We start from the raw sequence: 20,196 nt of genomic DNA, 5'->3' as shown, positions 1-20,196 counted from the left end.
CCCGCCGCATCCTCAGTCTTTGCTCCGTGGAGCATCTCATGCAATTCTCCCGAGCTGCAGCCGACAATGGGAGCCATTACTCTCTGCCATCAAGGGCTGAATGCCTTTATAAAGAGGCTTCTGCCACAAAGACATTCTGTTCTCTGTTAGTCCCTCCAGATGTTCTAAGACGGGACAACTCAATGAACTGGACGAGCCACAAAAGGTCATAGGCGTGACCCCCACCTTCCCTACCAGGTTGGGTAACTGACCACAGAGCAAAACGATTAGACCTGGCAGAAGCGAGAGACGACTTTTAATGATGTCCTCGGGGCTGCAGGCGGGAAATATTTCCTTATCGTAGACTCTCCCTCACTCACCATCCACTAAATCCCGACCAGGAAACAGGAACACGGGGGTTTTATATGGGGGCCACACATGCAGCTCTCTGTACCTGCATCTTACCTTCCCCTCCACATGCAGTAAAGAAGATTAGAGACGTCCTCTACGGGACGTCCCCTGCATGATTACAGGAAACATTTAAACCAGGAAAGAGCAGCTAACTGCCACATAACGAAAGCAGCTTGAGCTGCGCTGCACAAATCAGAATATCCGGGAGAGGAGGACGGCCGGGTCAGAGCTCAAATCAAATCTCGCTGCGAGCGCATAATGGTTATCTGCAGTAATAAAGCTGCTGCAGAGCCGAGGCCGCCATCTATCAGCCCAGCATCGAGATGGAGAGCCGAGATTACGCCGCCGGCCCGGGGGCTCCAAACGTCCTGCATCCGAGATCAAAAAAACCCTGCATTCCGAACGTGGATGAGACCAGGACGGACAACAGGAAGGACACTGCAGCACACGAGAGAAGTGAGTGGAGGGGCGACCAATGGGGGAATTCATCAGAGGGCCTTGCAATTGGCTGCCTGGGCCATCAGGACGATCACAGAACATAAATTACGGGACGAGTGGCCGGGCTGCACAGAGGACAGGCAGGGGCAGGGAGGCAAAAAGCCAGATGCAGAATTAGAAGGCAATTTCGAGTTAAACAAATCCCACCCACAGCCCAGATTTATTGGCATGGGGCGCAGATGCTGTAGTGGCCCAGTTTCAAGACGCTGTACAAACATGGCAAAACAAATTAAATTAATAATTACACGCCACATCTGCACAGTAGACACACATTTATGTAAAAAATCGACATTTTTGAAAACTATGAAACAATGTTGTGACTGGTAGTAGCAGTTCAGCGTAATACAGAGTAATACAGCAGTTTAAATGGATGGATTAAAATGGATGTTTGGACATGCCTGTGCATAACAGAACTGATACAATGATAATCGTGATATTAAACAGAAAAAATGGCATATGTCAACGTTTAAAAGTTTTTGGATTCTTGTATGAATTTGGTTTATTTACAGACGTATATTCTTCCATCCATTTAGATTTTCGTATGTGGAATTCACAGCATGTTCGTTATATTGCTTTCTTCCAGCAGCTTGTTGAGTGCACGACGTCTGCCCGGGATCCTTACGTCACCGGAAGTGGGCGGGGAGCCGAGGCCAAGATGGCGGCGCGCTGCATGTGAAGAGGACGTTGCCGTTGCCGGGTTCATGACCGGGGAACATGTATAAAACGCCGTGCGGCAGGTTTACGGGTGCGTCCTTTACCGGTCGGACGTTTACTGTGACCCGGGCGAAGACGCGCTGGCGGCGTGCGCGGCGATTTCTCGCCGGAAACCGCGTCCATGCAGCCGCATGCTAGCGGCTATGCTAACGGGCTAATGAGCGCGGCGGTGACCTCTGCATACAGTTACAGTAACACGTGTAGAGATTATTGCATGGTGCTGTGTGGTGTTGCAGGTGCGCTGGGGCTCGGCCTGAAGCAGAAGAACTTGACCAGGGCAGCCACGGGTCACCTGGTGAGACTCTGCAGGGACGGTCCGGCCCAGAAGATCACGTTCCAGCGTCTGAAGATCCTGAAGCGCCAGGTGATCACGTGGTCTGCGTCAAGTCTAGAGGAAATTGCTTTGGGATAACGTTATTTAATCAGACTCTGTCCTGCAGTATGTTGCCAGCAGCGGTCAGTTCTGGCAGCGAGCGAAACCCCAGCATGAGCCTCCGTCGGTCCTGGAGGACCGTGATGATGCCATCATCCAACAGGTCCAGCAGATCCCGGCCACGAAGCCACCGGTTCTCGAGAAGGAGCCCGAGGCGGTCAGGGCGGCACGGATAGAGGCCCGTCAGTGGAAAGAACTGAAGGTGGAATTCTCCGAGCTACCAGGAATTTATGCTCGGCTCTCCAAGATCAAGCTCACAGGTACGATGGTGTGATGGTTCAAAATGTTCTTCAGAAATCATTTTAATATCCAACAAACTGGTTAAATTTTCACATGTGTGTCGTGATCCCTTTAGCATTGGTGGTTACCACGGCAGCAGCTGGATATGCCATGGCTCCTGTGCCCTTTGACCCCATGTGCTTCCTGTTGGCGTCGTTGGGGACGGGACTGTCCTCCTGCATGGCCAACTCCATCAACCAGGTGAGTGTTTTCATGGTGCGCTTGTGACGTCAGGTCATCCAGCTGCAGTGGAGAGGGAGAATTTCTCAACACACACTTACATGTAATGTTTATATTTGCTGCCCGCGGGCATTCTTCTGCTCTCGGGCTCCCAGACTTGTCATCTTGTTGTTCTGAGCCTGATCAGGTGGCTGCAGCGTTTTGTTTGAGATCTGGCAACCCTGCCGTTTGAAGCGGGCGCCAGGTTTCAGAATGGGCGTGCTAGTTGTGGCTGCAGTGACTGCAGGAATGCACCAACCCGCCATTATCCTGGCGTGAGCAGGGGGACGGGAACGGGTCATGTTTGTCGAGTCCGGCGGGTCGGAATGTCTTCTGTCAGCCGGGCTTTTCACCTGTCATCTAACCGTTAAGCCCGCCATCGATCTGAAGTTCCGTCCGTTCGCACGCTGTTTAATAAAGTTGCCAAGTTGGACAGGATAGTGCAGAAGAAGAAAGGGATGATTGAGAACCTGGAGAGGTGGAACTGAGTGTTGGTGGGACCCTGATGATGGATGGGAATCGCGAGGAAGCGCGGCACCTGCTCCCGGCCTGCTTTTAATTAAGGGTCGTGAATATTTGATGAGGCAGGGGTCGTTTTCGGGGGCACCGGTGACATTTATCCGGGGTCTAATGAGCAGCAGGTGCAGGTAGAACCCCGAGGTGATTATTACCTGCGTTGTGTTGTGTGCTTTCGCGGTTGTGTAATTATATACACACCGGCCCGGTGCGGTGCCGCGCCTGGCGCCCAATCAGCTGCAGCCTTGTGATCTTCGCCGCGCTGCCGTGACGCCGCCGGGATCGTCTGTCAGCTCTGCGCCCCTTTAAAGCCGACACGCCCGTTCCTGCGAGTCACTGATCTCCTCACTTTGTTCGTCCTCCGTGTTTTGGGACACAAAGGGAAGGAACGTGAGGAGGGACAGACGCCTTCTGAAGCTCTGCCAGACGGGCGAAGAACCGGCACGTCCTGCCCTGGTACAGCGGGGCGCGCATCACTTCCTGTTCTGGTGTCAGCTGCTCAATTACCACCGAAAAATCCCAGAAAAGACACTTTTACACGCAGCACACAAGTAGTTCTGTAGCTCCGCCCCCAGGCTCACTGATGATGTCACGTCGCCGGGCCGCGTTTTCCGTGTGTTTCATCGTCTGACATGTGTGTATTTGTCTTTCACCATCTGATGTTTGTGTGTCTCCCGTGTGATGTGTGTGTGTTTTCCTGTCTGACGTGTGTGTGACGTGTTGTTGTGTGTCTCCCGTGTGTGTGACGTGTTGTTGTGTGTCTCCCGTGTGTGTGACGTGTTTGTTGTGTGTCTCCCGTGTGTGTGACGTGTTGTTGTGTGTCTCCCGTGTGTGTGACGTGTTGTTGTGTGTCTCCCGTGTGTGTGACGTGTTGTTGTGTGTCTCCCGTGTGATGTGTGTGTGTGTGTTTCCTGTCTGACGTGTGTGTGTCTCTCGTGTGTGTGTGTGTGTGTGTCTCTCGTGTGTGTGTGTGTGTGTGTCTCTCGTGTGTGTGTGTGTGTGTGTCTCTCGTGTGTGTGTGTGTGTGTGTCTCTCGTGTGTGTGTGTGTGGTGTGTGTGTCTCTCGTGTGTGTGTGTGTGTGTGTGTGTCTCTCGTGTGTGTGTGTGTGGTGTGTGGTGTCTCTCGTGTGTGTGTGTGTGTGTGTCTCTCGTGTGTGTGTGTGTGTCTCTCGTGTGTGTGTGTGTGTGTGTGTGTGTGTGTCTCTCGTGTGTGTCTCTCGTGTGTGTGTGTGTGTCTCTCGTGTGTGTCTCTCGTGTGTGTGTGTGTGTGTGTGTGTGTGTGTCTGTGTCTCTCGTGTGTGTCTCTCGTGTGTGTCTCTCGTGTGTGTCTCTCGTGTGTGTGTGTGTGTCTCTCGTGTGTGTGTGTGTGTGTGTGTCTCTCGTGTGTGTGTGTGTGTGTGTGTCTCTCGTGTGACGTGTGTGTTGGGAACAGCTGAGCTGTGTGTAGAAGTGTGTTCTGGGATGTTTTGTGTGTTGGGGTGAGGACGGCGGTGTCCCGGTGGTCCGGTGTGGAGATGCCCCCGAGGTCGCGGTGCAGGAAGTCGTCTGCGGGGGTTCCCGCCGCCACTAATTGGATAATTCGGTGAAACTGTTTCAAGCTGCAGGTCTGGGGGCGTCGTCGGTGCTGACGGTGACCCCGCCTCCGTCTGGTGGGGTACGCCGCACCTCCGAGCCGGAGTCGATCCGGAGACGTTTTCATCGCTCCGAAAACTCCGCGGTGGCTCTTCTGTGGCCCTTCGGGTTCTTTCTTAACGAAGACGTCACCACACGCCGGAATTTCCCAGCCAGCCCTGCACGCCGCCCCGCCCCCCACGCGTACCGAACACTCGCCGCACTCTCAGATGGAAGTCAGAGCCCGCCGTAAATCACCGCGCCCAATCGCCATTTCATGTTTACTACTTCAGCTCGCGGCCTTCACAGTTCACCGGGAACCAGCGCGGAACTGGACCGGGGGGGCGTCCATCCTGGTGGGAATGTTACCTGGAGACGTGTTCCGGAATATCCTAAAATACGTAGCTCACCAAAACGGGTGTAAATAACGGGAATTTTGATACGGTTACAGTCCACCGTCCTTCACCGTAACATGAAGGTAGTAGCCTAGCGGGTAACACACTCGCCTCTGAACCAGAAGACCCGGGTTCAAACCCCACTTACTACCATCGTGTCCCCGAGCAGGACACTTAACCCTGAGTGTCTCCAGGGGGGGACTGTCCCTGTCACTGCTGGATACGGGCGTCTGGTAAATGGCGTAAATGTAAATAACGTTCGTGCGTTTGGAGAACCGGGCGAGATTCTGGCATGTTGTATAATACCGGCGGTAACTGAGCCGTCCTCGTCTTCCTGTGACATCATGGCTGCTTGTCCTCCCACCAGATTCCTCTGCTGTGACGGCGTGGTCCTCGTCCTTTGTTCTCGTCTTTATTCCGTGTTTGTTGGGAGCGCTGCAGGGAAGCCCGTTAGAAGTGACTGCTCGTTTTATCAATAATGGATCAGAGGCGTCCCGCCGCCGTCCCGCCGCTCCCATCAGTCCCCCGCTGAACGGTGCGTGTCGGTGGCCCCGGGACGGATTTAACACCGGCGACTCAGTCTGACCGCACCGCAGATGTTGCAACAAAAGGCGGTTTATTTCCTCGCCGCGCTCACCCGAGGGTCTCATCCGACGGTTGCCGTGGACACCGTGCGCCGTCCATCACGCACTCGATTATTTATTTATCTGCCTGTTTTTTCCTCTCGGCTTAATGGCGGCGCCGACCCGGTGAAAATACATCCCGCTCGGAATATCTTCCGGACTGGTGCACCACACCCGGGCCGGCTCGGCACGCCCGTACATCGCGTTGGCGACCGGCCGCGTGGGATTCAAAGCGGAGAAGTAACTGAGAGTGAAGTGATTGTCATTGTGAAGCACAGCACACGGTGACGCGGTGAAACGTGTCCTCTGTATTTAACCGTCACCCTTGGTGAGCCCGGGGAGCAGCGTGTGGGGACGGGACCTCAGTGGCTCCTTGGCGGGTCGGGATTCGAACCGGCAACCTTCTGATTACGGGGCCGTTTCGTACAGGGTAACCTGGTGTCGTAAACGCGCCCCTTTGGTCTGTCGGAGACGCCTCGTGTTCATTTGAGGGTTTGTGGTTGTAACCCACGTTCTCCCGGAACCCGTCGCCGCGGCTCCGGTGTTCTGCGGCCGCTCAGGAACGTTCTCATGTGTCTCAGGTTGGAGGCGAGTGGTGGGTTTTCAGTGGAACATCAGACGTGGTCTTCTTTCCTGCTTCAACATGACGGTGTGATGTCACCACCTCCCTCCAGCCGGGCTGGGAGTTAGGCTCCGCCCCCTCTCCCCTACATCTAAACAGCCAGAAATATTGCCGAATTATTACTGGAACGTCAGATTAAACGTCCTTGTGTGGTTGAAGTACCCGTTATCTCTCTCGCTCGGCGGATGAATGCCGCTCCTCCGTTATCTCCCGTCCCGGACCTCTAAATGGACTCCCGTCCTGTTCCACCGGCACCCCCACCTCCTATCACAGTAAAAGAATCCATTATGCTCCGGGGCTTTTAGACCCTGGACGCGCTCTTCCGCTCGTCCGGCGATAACCGCGCTGATGGCCAACGCGCAGGGCCCCTTAAGTGAAGTCCTCGCGGCGGCGGCACCTCACAATGCCCGGCGGGTAAGAGCTGCACCGCAGCACGGGGCCGTCTTAATGCACTTCCCTTCAGAACCTCTCCTGACACCTCCGCCGGGCCGGCTCGCTGGGATGGCCGTTACCATGGCAGCAGTGTTCAGCTTCCACACGAACAATCTAAATGTAAAAAATGCCAACGCGATCGTATGGGTGGTAGTAGCCTAGTGGGTAACACACTCGCCTATGAACCAGAAGACCCGGGTTCGAATCCCACTTACTATCATTGTGTCCCTGAGCAAGACACTTAACCCTGAGTGTCTCCAGGGCGAGACTGTCCCTGTAACTACTGATTGTAAGTCGCTCTGGATAAGGGCGTCTGATAAATGCTGTAAATGTAAAATGTAAACGTATCAAACGTATCGGAACGTATTAATCACTGGTTCGTATGGAAGTCCCAACATCCACAACTCTTCATAATACACCCCAGCATGTTCACTTTCACTTCAATCCCCCCAGAATCCCTGCACAAACTTTTTATTTTTTTAAACTTCACTCATTTGCACACCTTCACCCCACCTGTTACACATATTTGATGTTAAAGACGTAAAAGTGTAATATTTGGTTATGTTTGCAATATTTGCATATTGGTTCATTGTGGTCCGTACAACATTTCACTGCATATCATACCGTGTATGACTGTGAACTTGACAAATAAAATAAAATTAGAATTTGAATGGAATAAAGTGGTTTTTGGGGAAGAGGAAAAGTTTCTTTTTTCCGTGTACGTATTCACGTTACAGTCGCTCTGATCTCAGTGTCCTTGCGAAATCTTGTGCTTTCATTTTATTTGCGAGTTCAAGGTAGGTCATTTTGCTGGCCCCCCCCACCCTCCCCTTCTTATAGGTAGCGGCCAGCGCCGTCAGGAACTCCATTTAACGCTGAGATGCGTAGCTAATTAACAAAAGGCGCTCTGTTTACCGCGAGCCCTCCGGCCTGCGTTTGAATGCTAATTTCACCCGCCGCGGCTGTTGGATTCGGGGTCAGGCTAGGCCCGCGGGCTCGGAGATGGTCGCCCCGCCCCGGCCCGTCTTCGCTCGTAGCCGTTTGTTTGAGCGCTGAGCTCGTTGCTTTTTGCCAGAACGCTCTCAGACCCAACGAAGGGATTATGGCCGCCGATTTTAAGCGCCGGCAGCAGATGGTGAGAGATACGCGCTGGCAGAACTCTTTATTCTTCAAGTCTAAAAATGGTTCTCTGGCGGAAAGTTCCAGAGCCCCGAAGGCCCGGTTCATTCTGGCAGAGAAGAGAAACGCGCGTGAAGCTTGTCTTGGAGGCCGAGTTGTTAACGCTGCTTGTTTTGGTGAACTGCACGTGTTGCGCATGTGGAGCGTACAGGCCCGGGTTTTGGAGGGAAGTTCCAGATTGCCATATCCCAGCATGCCTTGCCTTCGGCAGATCGACGCGTCGAATGTCCCCAGTCCTGCCAGCTCCCGTCCCTGAGCTCTGAAGACCTCGCCGTCTTTGCCAGTTTTCTGTTATCAGAGGCGGACAGCTGTCCTGTGATGTGCCGACTTCCGTTTTCCGTTCACCTGGTCGCTTTACCGTCTCATGATGAGTTCCCACTTTCAAACCTTACCGAGATGTTGTAATTAATGTCCAGTTTTTCATAGGTCTTGTGCAAGGATTCGTAGAAGAATTTCCATTTGGAATAAAGACTGATTATGAACAATCTTTAGTGAACATGTGGCTGATTCTGCTGAAACATTTTCAGTACTTATGCCGAGCAATGTTTCATCACTTGCCTTGTCCACATGGACATTCAAAATGAGTGCCCTCTGAACGCAATACGTGGTGTTTGCTTGACTGTTTAATGTCAGGATTCTGGCTGAGTTGACATAAGATCAGATGATCCTTTATTCGTGCCACAAGTGTTTCTTTGATGCCGAAGTCTTACGGTGTTCCACAAGGATCAGTCCTTGGCCCACTACTCCTGTTGGTTTTGTTTTCCATCTTGGCCACGTCCTCCAACTCTTATGCAGGTTCTGGTTTTACTTTAAGGCAGAGGACTGATTTAGATGGATGAGCACAGTCACGGATCAACCTCAACTCAGAAGAAACAGTACATCTCCTTCAAGCTGTTGGGATGTTACCCTAAATTTGGTAGCATGTCACCTTTATCATTCATTGTATTTAGCCCTGTTGAACCCCCATGTTCTACGTGTAAAATGTTGAAATGCCCTTTGAACCCAGCAGTAAAGCCGGTGTTATGACTGCCTTCATTTTAGCGTTGGCTCTTTGAAAGTGCAGGGGCGTGGCTCGTGAGTCTTGCCTCTTGTTGAGGGCCTGATGAAAGGTGGAGGCGCTTTGAACGTTGGTGGGGCTTTGATAAAGGTCACTGTTAATACCACTCTGGTGCTTTGCCTCCTGATGTTCCAGACTAAAGCTGTGGCCAAACCTTGAAATAAAAGAAAGGAAAGAGTTCGTCTGGACTTGTTCGTGGTTCAGCAAAAAGGCTTTTAGTTACTTTTCAGAAATTCACTCTGTTTATTATCAGCTGTCTTCTGTGGTGTCCCTTGAAGAAGGAATCGTCCGGCTGAAGACGTATTTGCGCGCCTCCCTGCATGCATGCATGATTAACGGCGCCGGGAATGTTGCACCGGAAGCGTCCTCTATTGATGACGGAGAATAAAGGTGTAGCCCAGAGCCACGGCGAGCTCCATTCTTCCCTCGGCTTTTGATGCTCCTCCGCCCTGTCGGCGCGGCTCTCGGGGAAGCACCTGGTCCCCCTGAGCGGAGTGCTGCAGCTCACCTGCGCGAGGTGTGCCGGCTCTACCGGTGTTCTGGAATCTGGCGAGGTTCTCCCGCGCCTCCGCCATGCCTGCAATGGAGTTACGGAGCTGCTGGTAGACAGAAGAACTACGAGAGCAGAATAGGGCTGTGCGATTATAGCATTAAATTCATGTTGCGATACCATAGACGGTACACTGTACTATATTGTGGTGTATAATTTGGTAAGTAAATGTAAATGCAGTGTAACGTGTCTACATCAACATGTAGCGTAACTACAACCGAACATAGAGCATAAACAAGGCCTATTTCATTTGGTTTAATGGGTTTGCAATATTTTTAAGACCTTTACACTCTGGATTTAATGATTTATTAGTCATTTAGTCGTGATATTTAAGGCCTTTATTTTGGAAAGTCGAATTTTAAGACTTTTTAAGGATCCACAGAAACCCTGCTGTTGACACTATGCTTTGTACTGGGTCTGTTCATGTCTGGTCTGAATGTCCTATAAACCCAGCTGTAAAGCCTGTATTTATTTATTTCCACAAAATTCACCAGATCAAGGATCTACTTATATAATAATCCCGGGTGATGGTTAAATACAGAGGACACATTTCACCGTGTGCACCGTGTGCTGTGCTGCTCACAATCTCACAATGACTTCACTTTATTTTTTTATTTTTTATAATATATGTCTCAAAAGTGTGTTGCTGGGTAACGGCCCATGTCACCCATATCCAACACTGCCAGAAATGACTCAGATAAGAAACTAAAGAACGTGGCGTATGGAAGGGAACCTTCTAGAAGCTTTTTTCCCCTCTGAGCTCCATCCCTGCGCGTTCTCATCTGTGCTGCTGTGGGGGAACGCGGGTGGATTAACGGCGCGGGTTATCGCCGCCCGGATCTCTTTTACATTTTCCAGCAGCCGCGGTTTCCTGGTCGCCTTGGCAGATATGAAATGAAACGCGGTGGTTTATGAGGCCTGAAGTGAAAAATGTTCTCCAGCGCTGGGCCTCACCTGCTCGCCGCGGCTTTGAAACGCCGCAGAGGCCGTCCGGCGCGGACAAACGATCCGCGAACCTCCTCCTGGGGGACGGCAGCTCTTCAATCAGACCAACGTGGCGGCGCTCTGGTCTTTATCTGCTCACCACGCGCTCGGCGTACCCGCATACCCTCATCAGCCTGAGCCGGACGGCCGGAAGGACGCCGGCTTTCTCCTGAAAACGGAGGTTCCGTCTCGGTACAAAAAGTGTCTCCATCAGACCCACAGGGACGGTGGTGTCACATCAGACACGACGACCAACCCCTCCCACTACTCGTCTAAAACGTTCCTCTTCATACATTTACAGCGTTTACCAGACACCCTGATCCAAAGCACCTTACAGTCAGTAGTTACAGGGACTGTCCCCCCCTGGAGACACTCAGGGTTAAGTGTCTGTAAGTGGGGTTTGAACCTGGATCTTCTGGTTCGTAGGCGAGTGTGTTACACGCTAGGCTACTAGCACCCGTACAGTCAGTAGTGACAGGGACAGTCCCTACCTGGAGACACTCAGGGTTAAGTGTCCTGCTCAGGGACACAATGGTAGTTAGTGGGGTTTGAACCTGGGTCTTCAGGTTCAGGGGCGAGTGTGGTACCCACTAGGCTACCACCACCCTACTTTCAGTACCCCACCACCCTTACAGTCAGCAGTTACAGGGACAGTCCCCACCTGGAGACACTCAGGGTTAAGTGTCCTGCTCAGGGACACGATGGTAGTTAGTGGGGTTTGAACCTGGATCTTCTGGTTCGTAGGCGAGTGTTAGCTGGAGAGTTGTGTCGGTTTTCATGTGGGAGCTTCCACCATCATTGTCTTTCTTCTGTCGGTAATAAAGCGCTGCGCCGCCTCCATTTTCACCACGTTTATTTGAGGTCCGGCGGCGAGAACCCGCCCGTTATTTCCGTGGGGAATGACTGGGCCTGCAGCCGTTTACGAGGAGAAGTTCTTCTCTGCACTGATCCTGAACGAGAGGGAGGAACCTGCATGGTTCTTCTGAAGTGTTTCGGTTCTTACGGTGTGCGGTGCAACTTTCCAAATCGTGCCGGGATGATCTTCTGCTGAACGTTATCAGTGATCTTCACGTGGTTTAGGCCTTTTCTGTCTGAGGTCGTGGGTCGGTATAGCCTGTCGGGGCGTCCCCGCTTGTTGTGACAGGAAGCGGCTCGCTGGGAGGGACCCGCGTTTGACGGGACATGGACTGAACGCTCTCTGGGGCGCTTCTGAGGAGGATGACGGGTGGACTCGCCGTCTGCTGGTGTGAATTATTCACGCTGGAGCACCAGCATTTTCACCGCTTGTCCCTTCCTCCCCGTCCCTGGTCTTATCTCCTGAGGACGTTGGCGCGCATGTGGCGCAATCTGGTCGCTATTTCTCACGTCCTGGTCCTGTGGAAGTGAAGTTCTCCGCTGCTTCTGTGGAGATTATTATTAATGCCGCAGCTGGTATCTGGCTGCTGTAGGATTGAGGAATGCGGTGGTGCTGAGACGCTGTATTCCGACAGGGACGGCCCGTGACCCGTGTCCCGGCATGTCTACGCGCTCACCGCAAGCTCCTGATAAAAAGAACTCCAATGAAAGGAAAGAAAGCAAAAAAATGTGGGGAAATCAAAACATGTCTCTCTCTCTCTCCCTCCCTCTCTCTCCCTCTCTCTCCCTCCCTCTCTCTCTCTCCCTCTCTCTCCCTCTCTCTCTCTCTCTCTCTCTCCCTCTCTCTCTCCATGTGTTTGAACAAACGTCACAGTAAATAAAGTGTCCCTGTCCACAGCCACTGGCCACCCCGGTTCGTTCCTCCACGCCCCCTGGCTCTGGATGTGGGATTTGTAAACGGGGACGGCAGGAGAATCGCGTTAGATTCGGGGTGAAATGGGAACTAGTCATGATTCTTTTAACCTAAATGTGACCAAGCTGCAGCCGTCCCCCCGTCATATCCAGCATGCGTCCTCTCTTGGAGGCTTCTCCACGTATAGAAGCTCTGATGAACGGCCTCGTCGGGGCGGAGTGTGTTTGACCAGGGGCCATGGGTGCGGGCGACTTGAGCGTTCAGCTGATAGTGATGCTGGAGTTTGAGGGCCATCGAGAGGGACGAGGAGACCCAGGCCCTCCCACCAGCCTCTTACTGTCCTACAGCTGGACCTTCGCTGTAAACAAGCTGGCTCTCATGCTAACGCGCTCTTCCGAAAGTATGCAGGCTTACGCCTGATTCCCAGAATGCATTTTCCACCCGAGCTCGAAGCCCTCAACACTCGCGACCCCTCTCGCGTTATTTAGAGTGGAGCTTATCCGTCCTCCAGCGCCCCGCCACGTTAACGGTTATCAGGCCCGGGGCTGGAATGTCCTCATTAATGAACGACTGGACTTATCGGAGCGAGTCGAGCTCCAGGAAAAAGCAACTTGTCCTATTAGCAGGACTGATGAGTTTACCCTGGAGAGCAAATAAAGCCGGCGGCTAATCAGGGGTTCCGTTCCGTCCTCAGCGCCTTCTCCAAGTCGCTGATTTATCGCTGCTCTCATAAACCCCCGTTCTTCATCCGGAACCCAGCGTAGTCTTTTCAAAATGGCGCCTCTCAAAGTGAAAGCGAAGCACAGCACACGGAGACACGGTGAAACGTGTCCTCTGCATTTAACCATCACCCTTGGTGGGCACCACGACAGGCGCCCGGTTCTCTCCCAACGTCCCTTACACTGTTCCTGAGCATCTCGACAAGCTCCGTCCGTCGAGTCAAACACGATTTCATCCAAAGCAGAACCAACCGGTCTTGTAGGGCGGAAGTAGCCTGGTGGGTAACACACTCGCCTATAAACCAGAAGACTGCAAAGTCACAGGTTCAAACCCCACTTACTACTACTGTTGTTTTCCTCAATGCAGTTTATGGCAAAATACCTACATAAACAATCCTCATGAGGACGAGAAGAGATGCAAATGTTGGTCGTGACTATAACTAGAATTAAATATTTTTGATGACAAAAATGAGACGAAAATTTTGTTCACAAGATAAATTCTACAAAATTTTTTTTTTTTTTTCGTTAACAGATGTTATTTCCTAGCATTTAATTCCGTTGTTATATCACGCGTTGCGTTATTTTCATCACACAGATGATGTTCGCACTACGCAATTGAGTATTGTTGAGTCAATAAGGTAACAGTAATATAATAATAAGTGAGCTTTCATTATGGTGTGGGTTTGACTAAAAGAAAACGTTTTTTTTCTGTACTTGTGCTATATTGACTGGGTCAAATTGAAAAAACTATAAAACGAGGTTAAAATAAAATTTTCACTGACTAAAATAGGACTAAAATGTTCAGACTCAGACTTTAATAGACTGAAACTTGATAGAACTACAATGTGAATGGACATGACTAAGACTAATAAAGACTAAAATGACAGCTGGACGCCAAGACTACAACTAAAAATAGCTACCACTGTGTCCCTGAGCAGGACACTTAACCCTGAGTGTCTCCAGTGGGGGACTGTCCCCGTCACTACTGACTGTAAGTCGCTCTGGATAAGGACGTCTGGTAAATGACGTAAATGTAAGCAACTCCTCCTGGACTTCTACCTCCACTAAGAGCCTTGTCGTGATGGTTCTGCCATAGTTCCACCTCAACAGAGTCATTCCAACCAGCCACCTTACTGTGATCATTGGCTGATTAGCATGAGGACGTTTTAGCACATTATTCTCTGCCCATTAATCAACTTTGAGGCTTTTACCCCCTGACATGCGACCAGGGGCCCAGGGCTGCACCACAAGCTCCACATCTGCTCGAATTCCAAACACACACTCACACTCGTATACACACACTCACTTGGCCCCACCTTACCAGCCCAACGGGTCTTCAGTGGACTATTCGATCCACCATCATTCAGCAGTGGTCTCTATCAGTCGTGATGCATCATTCCATCGTCCTTCCTTCTCATCCGACTCGCGCTCGACTAGAACCGCCGTGTACGCCAGCGTTCGTGCACCATGCCAACATCTTGCTTCTCCCCAAATAAATATTGTGGTTTTCACCGCCGTCCTGAGGCGAGAGTGATGAGACGCGAGCTCCACACTGTCCTGGTGTATGCACACTCGAGTGTGTGTATTCTCATGAGATGAATATCGCGTCCCGCGGTTCCTACCTGCAGTAGTTTTTATCAAAGCGGGTAACACACTCGCCTACGAACCAGAAGACCCAGGTTCAAACCCCACTTACTACCATCGTGTCCCTGAGCAGGACACTTAACCCTGAGTGTCTCCAAGGGGGGACTGTCCCTGTATCTACTGATTGTAAGACGCTCTGGTAAATGCTGTGAATCGGCCAGCCATCTTCACGCTCCCATCCTCAGTCATTTATCAGGTTCTCCGGTGTCCCAGAATTCACTGTCCAGGTTCCCGTCAGATTACACTGTGGTGCCATAATATTGATTATGTGCCCAAGCCCACCACACAGGACCAGTTGGCGTAAATGCAGTGTTGCATGCTGGGAGCCGGAGTGGGGCTCCCGAGACGTTTCTGTGGAGCGGTGGCCCGCCAGATGGTGTTTATTTGTCGCCACGGAAACATTTGCGCGGCTTCCCAGGCCCCGCCCTCCCCACAGAAGGTTCCGTGTTTAATGTTAAACGCACCTGTGTTATTGTTGGAGAGGACGTCCCGACTCCAGGGACGGTGTGGTGGCGCTCGAGTAAACAGTTGTAATGGAACGCTGTTGTAGGTTACGGTGTCACCGCCGGTTTATTCCCAGTACGTCCCGCGCCGGCCCGGCGTGTTTGTCTTGTGTTGGGTGAAGACCTCGTCCACGCCTGGACACTTATTCGGGGAGGACCGGATGGGGACGGCGTGGTGAAGCCGGATGAAGATTTACTGAGGCGGAAAATCCGCAGCTTCACCAACACCTACCGGCACGGCGCTGACTATTCATTCTCTAACATGGATCCCGGTTGAACGTTCCGATTGGATGGTGTCCGTTGTTTGGTTCCTGAGATGTTTTCCTATTTATTAATTCAACCTGTGATTGACGTGCCGTCGATCTGTCAGTCATTAAGGGCCGCCTCCCCCTTCTCCAGTAATGGCGGTAATTACAGGAAGTGGTTCCAGATCCAATTGTCAGGTTTCCTTGTTAAAGGACCACCCTCTGGCACGTTCCGTACAACGCGCCCGGGTCCGCTGCGCGTCTGTTCTTCATTTAAAACAGACCAAGTTCCGGAACGAGGAGGAACGCTGTAGAATAGAAGCATTGTGGCCACGTGAGGAACTGATGTCCAGAGTTGGTCTTTTCCCTGGATGAACATGGTAGAGTTTTTGGACAGGAGTTCTCCTCCATGCAGGAGCACATTCATGTTGGGTTCTTCACATCATTACACGTGTTCTATTGTACATCTAGAATTGCTCTTTTGTTCTTGATGGGTTCACTATGTCTGAAATAACCTTCAGCTCGTGCTGGAGCTCCGCCCAGCAGGGCTCTGGGGTACCGAGGCCCAGAACGATCGCAGAACTTGGCCTGCAAGTCCAGCCAACAACGCAAAGCCGCAGGCCTCCCAGAACCCGCGACCTCACTTGGCGCTTCCTGACCCAGGAAATGGAATTAACACCTCGCGGTTCCGCGGCCCGGCAGGACCCGATCGCTGCTGGAGGGGCGCGTTCCTGCAGAAGGAGTTCTGGATGAGGTTCTGTGGGCTCGGCACTGTCGGGAACGCTCTCCACGGTTCTCCGCGGTTCCGTGTTATTTTATCTGTTTTCTACATTAGCCTCCTCTCCTCGGTTCTCCTCCCGGTTCCTGGCTTTAACCCGGCCATGTGTTAGCATTTTACACACACGCTGTACGTCCCGGCGGGACTCGTTTTACACGCGCTCCCCTCAGAGAGGACATAAAACACACCATCATCATCATCATCATCCTGGCCCAGAGAGACCCCCTGTCTCAGGTTCTGCTGATGTGTCCCAGACAGAACCGATTATAGAACGACTTGGCCTTTCGCGGTTCTCAGACAAACTTTCTTTAATGTTCGACATGGATGGGGCAGCGGTGGCCTAGCAGGTAATCTGACGGTTCGAATCCTGGTCCTGAATCCAGAGGACCCGTTTGGACATGGGGACGATCACGTTCGCTAATACTGACCGTGTGTCTGTAATACTGGTACGGATCTGCTGTGTGTGTGTAAGGCTGATGTCTTGTCCCTGTTCTCTGCAGTACTTCGAGGTTCCTTTTGACTCCAACATGAACCGAACCAAGAACCGTCCACTGGTCCGAGGACAGATCAGGTAAATTCTCCACCGATTAATCGAATACAAGATGCCAAATACAACATCTCATTTTTTAATGTGTGGTGGAAGTGATGAACTGTATTGATTTTGCTGCCTGTCCTGAGTGGTTAGATGATGATGATGATGAGGAAGGGCGTGCCGAGCGGAGAAACCGTATGCCGCGGCTCCGCCCCGGTACCTTGCGCACCTGTCGGGGGGTAAGCTGAGACCCTCGGTCCCGGAGAGGCGTTCCTATTCAGGAGCGGTGAACTGTCGCTATCGCCGGCGCGCATCACAAATCTGACACAGTAATGGGACACCCAACCCGCCGCCTTTGTCCTGCTGACACGCCGACACACGGGCGAACTCGCCGGGCGTGTCACGTGACGGAGCGTATATTCGTCCTTGGCCCTCGTACGTGTTCTGTAAACGACACAACTGGATGAAGATCAGTTACAGCGACCGGCCAACAACCCGCACCGACCTCGTGCAGGGGACTCGGGACACCGTCCTGTTGTCCTGCAGACAGGGTGGTCGGACTCGGAAGAAGAATGTAAATTAGCCGTGATGGCTTCTATTATTATCATTTCTGTTGTTGAAACGATGGGGTTTGTCATATTTCGGTTGTAACTGTTGAAAACACGTGTCACCTCTGGCCCCGCCCCGCCCCGGTCCCTCGATTGGCCCCCTTCACGCCCGGGTTTGACCAGATCCACTTTTATCTCCAGGAAGCCTTCAGATGGGGTCTCCCTGTGTGTGTGTGTCACCTGTTTCCTCTCTTTCCCAACCCCACATGCACACAGGGTTTCGATTTATGTCCCCAAATCCTCAGTTGGACGTGGTGTCTCGGAGAATAAAAAGTAGCCCAGGTCACTGGGTGTTAGTAACCTAGCGGGTAACACACTCGACTATGAACCAGAAGACCCGGGTTCAAACCCCACTTACTACCATCATGTCCCTGAGCAGGACACGTAACCCTGAGTGTCTCCAGGGGGGGACTGTCCCTGTAACTACTGACTGTAAGTCGCTCTGGATAAGGACGTCTGGTAAATGCTGTAAATGTAAAACACGCCCCTTTTCCCGTAAATTCTGAATTATCACTAACAGAGAACTTTGTGGTTTTATAATTCTTTAAACTGAACTGTTATCATGGTGATGCCAGGCCGCGTTTATGGGGTTAAACTTCTGTGTTTTTTCCTCTCCAGTCCCCTCCATGCCGTGTCGTTTGCTCTGGCGTGTGGCGTCCCCGGAGTGTCTCTCCTGACCCTGGCGGTGAATCCCCTCACCGGCCTCCTAGGCGCGCTGAACATCGTCCTCTACACCTGCTGCTACACGCCCCTCAAGCGCCTCAGCATCACCAACACCTGGGTGGGCGCGGTCGTGGGCGCCATCCCACCCGTCATGGGCTGGACCGCGGCCACGGGCTCTCTGGACCCAGGTGGGGACCTCATGTGACGCCCGATCAGTCTGTCCCACGTGTGAGATGAGTAACACACGGAGTGGGAACCTCTCCACTCGTGGCCGTACGCTGTTTATCTGCTCCGTAAAGGCCTGTTTCCTGGATTTAACTGCGTTGTTATGGTGACGCCTGCCAGGGTTGAGTTTGTATGTCGGGTTCAGGTCGTGCATGCAGAAATGTGTGTCCTCATACTGACATCAAATATCCTCAAATATACCACAAACACAACAGCTTCTTTACACAACATGTAGATTTAAAGCCCTGATGTTTTCTTCTGTGTGTGTGTGTGAGGGGGGGGGGGGGTCTTTTTTTTTTGTGTGAGTAGTTGTGGATTTGTATGTGTGTGTGCGGTTGTTGGTGTGTGTGTTGGTGGTGCGTGTGTGCGGTTGTCGGTGCGTGTGTGCGGTTGTTGTGTGTGTGTGTCGGTGCGGTTGTTGTGTGTGTGTGTCGGTGCGGTTGTTGTGTGTGTGTGTCGGTGCGGTTGTTGTGTGTGTGTGTGTGTCGGTGCGGTTGTTTTTCTTGGTGAGGTTGGTGTGTGTGGTGGGTGTGTGTGTGTGTGTGGTTTTGTTGGTGTGTGTGTGTGTGTGGTTGGTGGTGGTGTGTGTCGGTGCGGTTGTTGTGTGTGTGTGTGTGGGTGTGTGTCGGTGCGGTTGTTGTGTGTGTGTGTGTGTGTGTGTGTCGGTGCGGTTGTTGTGTGTGTGTGTGTGTGTGTGTGTGGTGTGTGTCGGTGCGGTTGTTGTGTGTGTGTGTCGGTGCGGTTGTTGTGTGTGTGTGTCGGTGCGGTTGTTGTGTGTGTGTGTCGGTGCGGTTGTTGTGTGTGTGTGTCGGTGCGGTTGTTGTGTGTGTGTGTCGGTGCGGTTGTTGTGTGTGTGTGTCGGTGCGGTTGTTGTGTGTGTGTGTCGGTGCGGTTGTTGTGTGTGTGTGTCGGTGCGGTTGTTGTGTGTGTTGGTGGTGTGTGTGCGTGTGTGTGTGTGTCGGTGCGGTTGTTGTGTGTGTGTGTGTGTCGGTGCGGTTGTTGTTCTTGGTGCGGTTGGTGTGTGGTTGGTGGTGGTGTGTGTGTTGTGTGTGTCTGTGCGGTTGTTGTGTATGTGTGTGGGTTCTCTGTCCTCACCCCTCTTCTCCCCCTGGTCCAGGTGCTCTGCTGCTGGGCGGGTTCCTCTACTGCTGGCAGTTCCCTCACTTCAACGCTCTGAGCTGGAACCTGCGTGAGGACTACTCCAGGGGCGGCTACCGCATGATGTCGGTCACCCACCCCGCCCTCTGCCGGACGGTGGCGCTGCGCCACAGCCTGGGTCTCGTGGGCCTGTCCGCCGTGGCCCCGGCGGTGGGCGTCACCACCTGGACGTTCCCCCTGATCTCCCTGCCCATCAACCTGTACATCACCCACCTGTCCTTCCGCTTCTATCGCCATGGCGACCGCACCAACGCCCGCAAGCTCTTCTTCTGCAGCCTGTGGCACCTGCCCATGCTCCTCCTGCTGGCACTCACCTGTAAAAAAATCAAGGTGGAGCCAGACGGGGGCGTGGCCTCCATCACCCCTCCTGTTGCTATGAGAGACTAAAGCAGCAACACCTGACTGGTACTGCTGACGTTAAAGCCGCGCCCCCTGCTGCTGTCATCCCGTCCACTTCGGCAGGTCGAGGCCACGCCCCCTGAACTTATCTCTGGCGGGGTTTTCGCGTCTGAGGGGCGTGGTGACGGTTTAAAAAGGAACGTTTCCTCAGGTCGCTTTAAATCGCTACTTTATTTATTTCTGTGCATTTTCCCATAATGCCTTGTCCAGCAGCCGCCATGTTGCCGGTCTACATTGTGGGGTTTCACCTTTCACCTCTGACCACTGACCTTGCTGCTCAGTGCTGGAGACAGGAGTTGAGGTGAAATTGAAGCGTTCTGTACGGTTCCTGTCTGGATGTTCACTGTAAGGACTAAAGGACACGTTGCATCACACTGTCCCGTCAGAACCAAAGTCCCGGTCCAAGAAGACCGGAGGGTTGTTCTTTTGCAATAAACGTCTTCTGGTGCTCA

General features: G+C 52.4%; 1 protein-coding gene across 1 annotated transcript; it reads left to right on the top strand.

Annotated features, from left to right (window-relative positions):
- The first annotated feature begins 1,526 nt into the window (after nt 1-1,526).
- On the top strand, nt 1,527-20,196 carry cox10 (cytochrome c oxidase assembly factor heme A:farnesyltransferase COX10). Its single transcript, XM_028968833.1, has 7 exons — nt 1,527-1,633; nt 1,839-1,966; nt 2,043-2,295; nt 2,391-2,515; nt 16,660-16,730; nt 17,918-18,150; nt 19,305-20,196. The coding sequence occupies exons 1-7, from the start codon at nt 1,603-1,605 to the stop codon at nt 19,730-19,732; spliced, it is 1,269 nt and encodes a 422-aa protein (XP_028824666.1). The 5' UTR covers nt 1,527-1,602; the 3' UTR covers nt 19,733-20,196.

Source organism: Denticeps clupeoides, unplaced genomic scaffold, assembly GCF_900700375.1.
Source record: "Denticeps clupeoides unplaced genomic scaffold, fDenClu1.1, whole genome shotgun sequence".
Lineage (NCBI taxonomy): Eukaryota > Metazoa > Chordata > Actinopteri > Clupeiformes > Denticipitidae > Denticeps > Denticeps clupeoides.
Note: the sequence above shows the minus strand (reverse complement) of the source record. Positions and strands in the feature narration are given on the sequence as shown.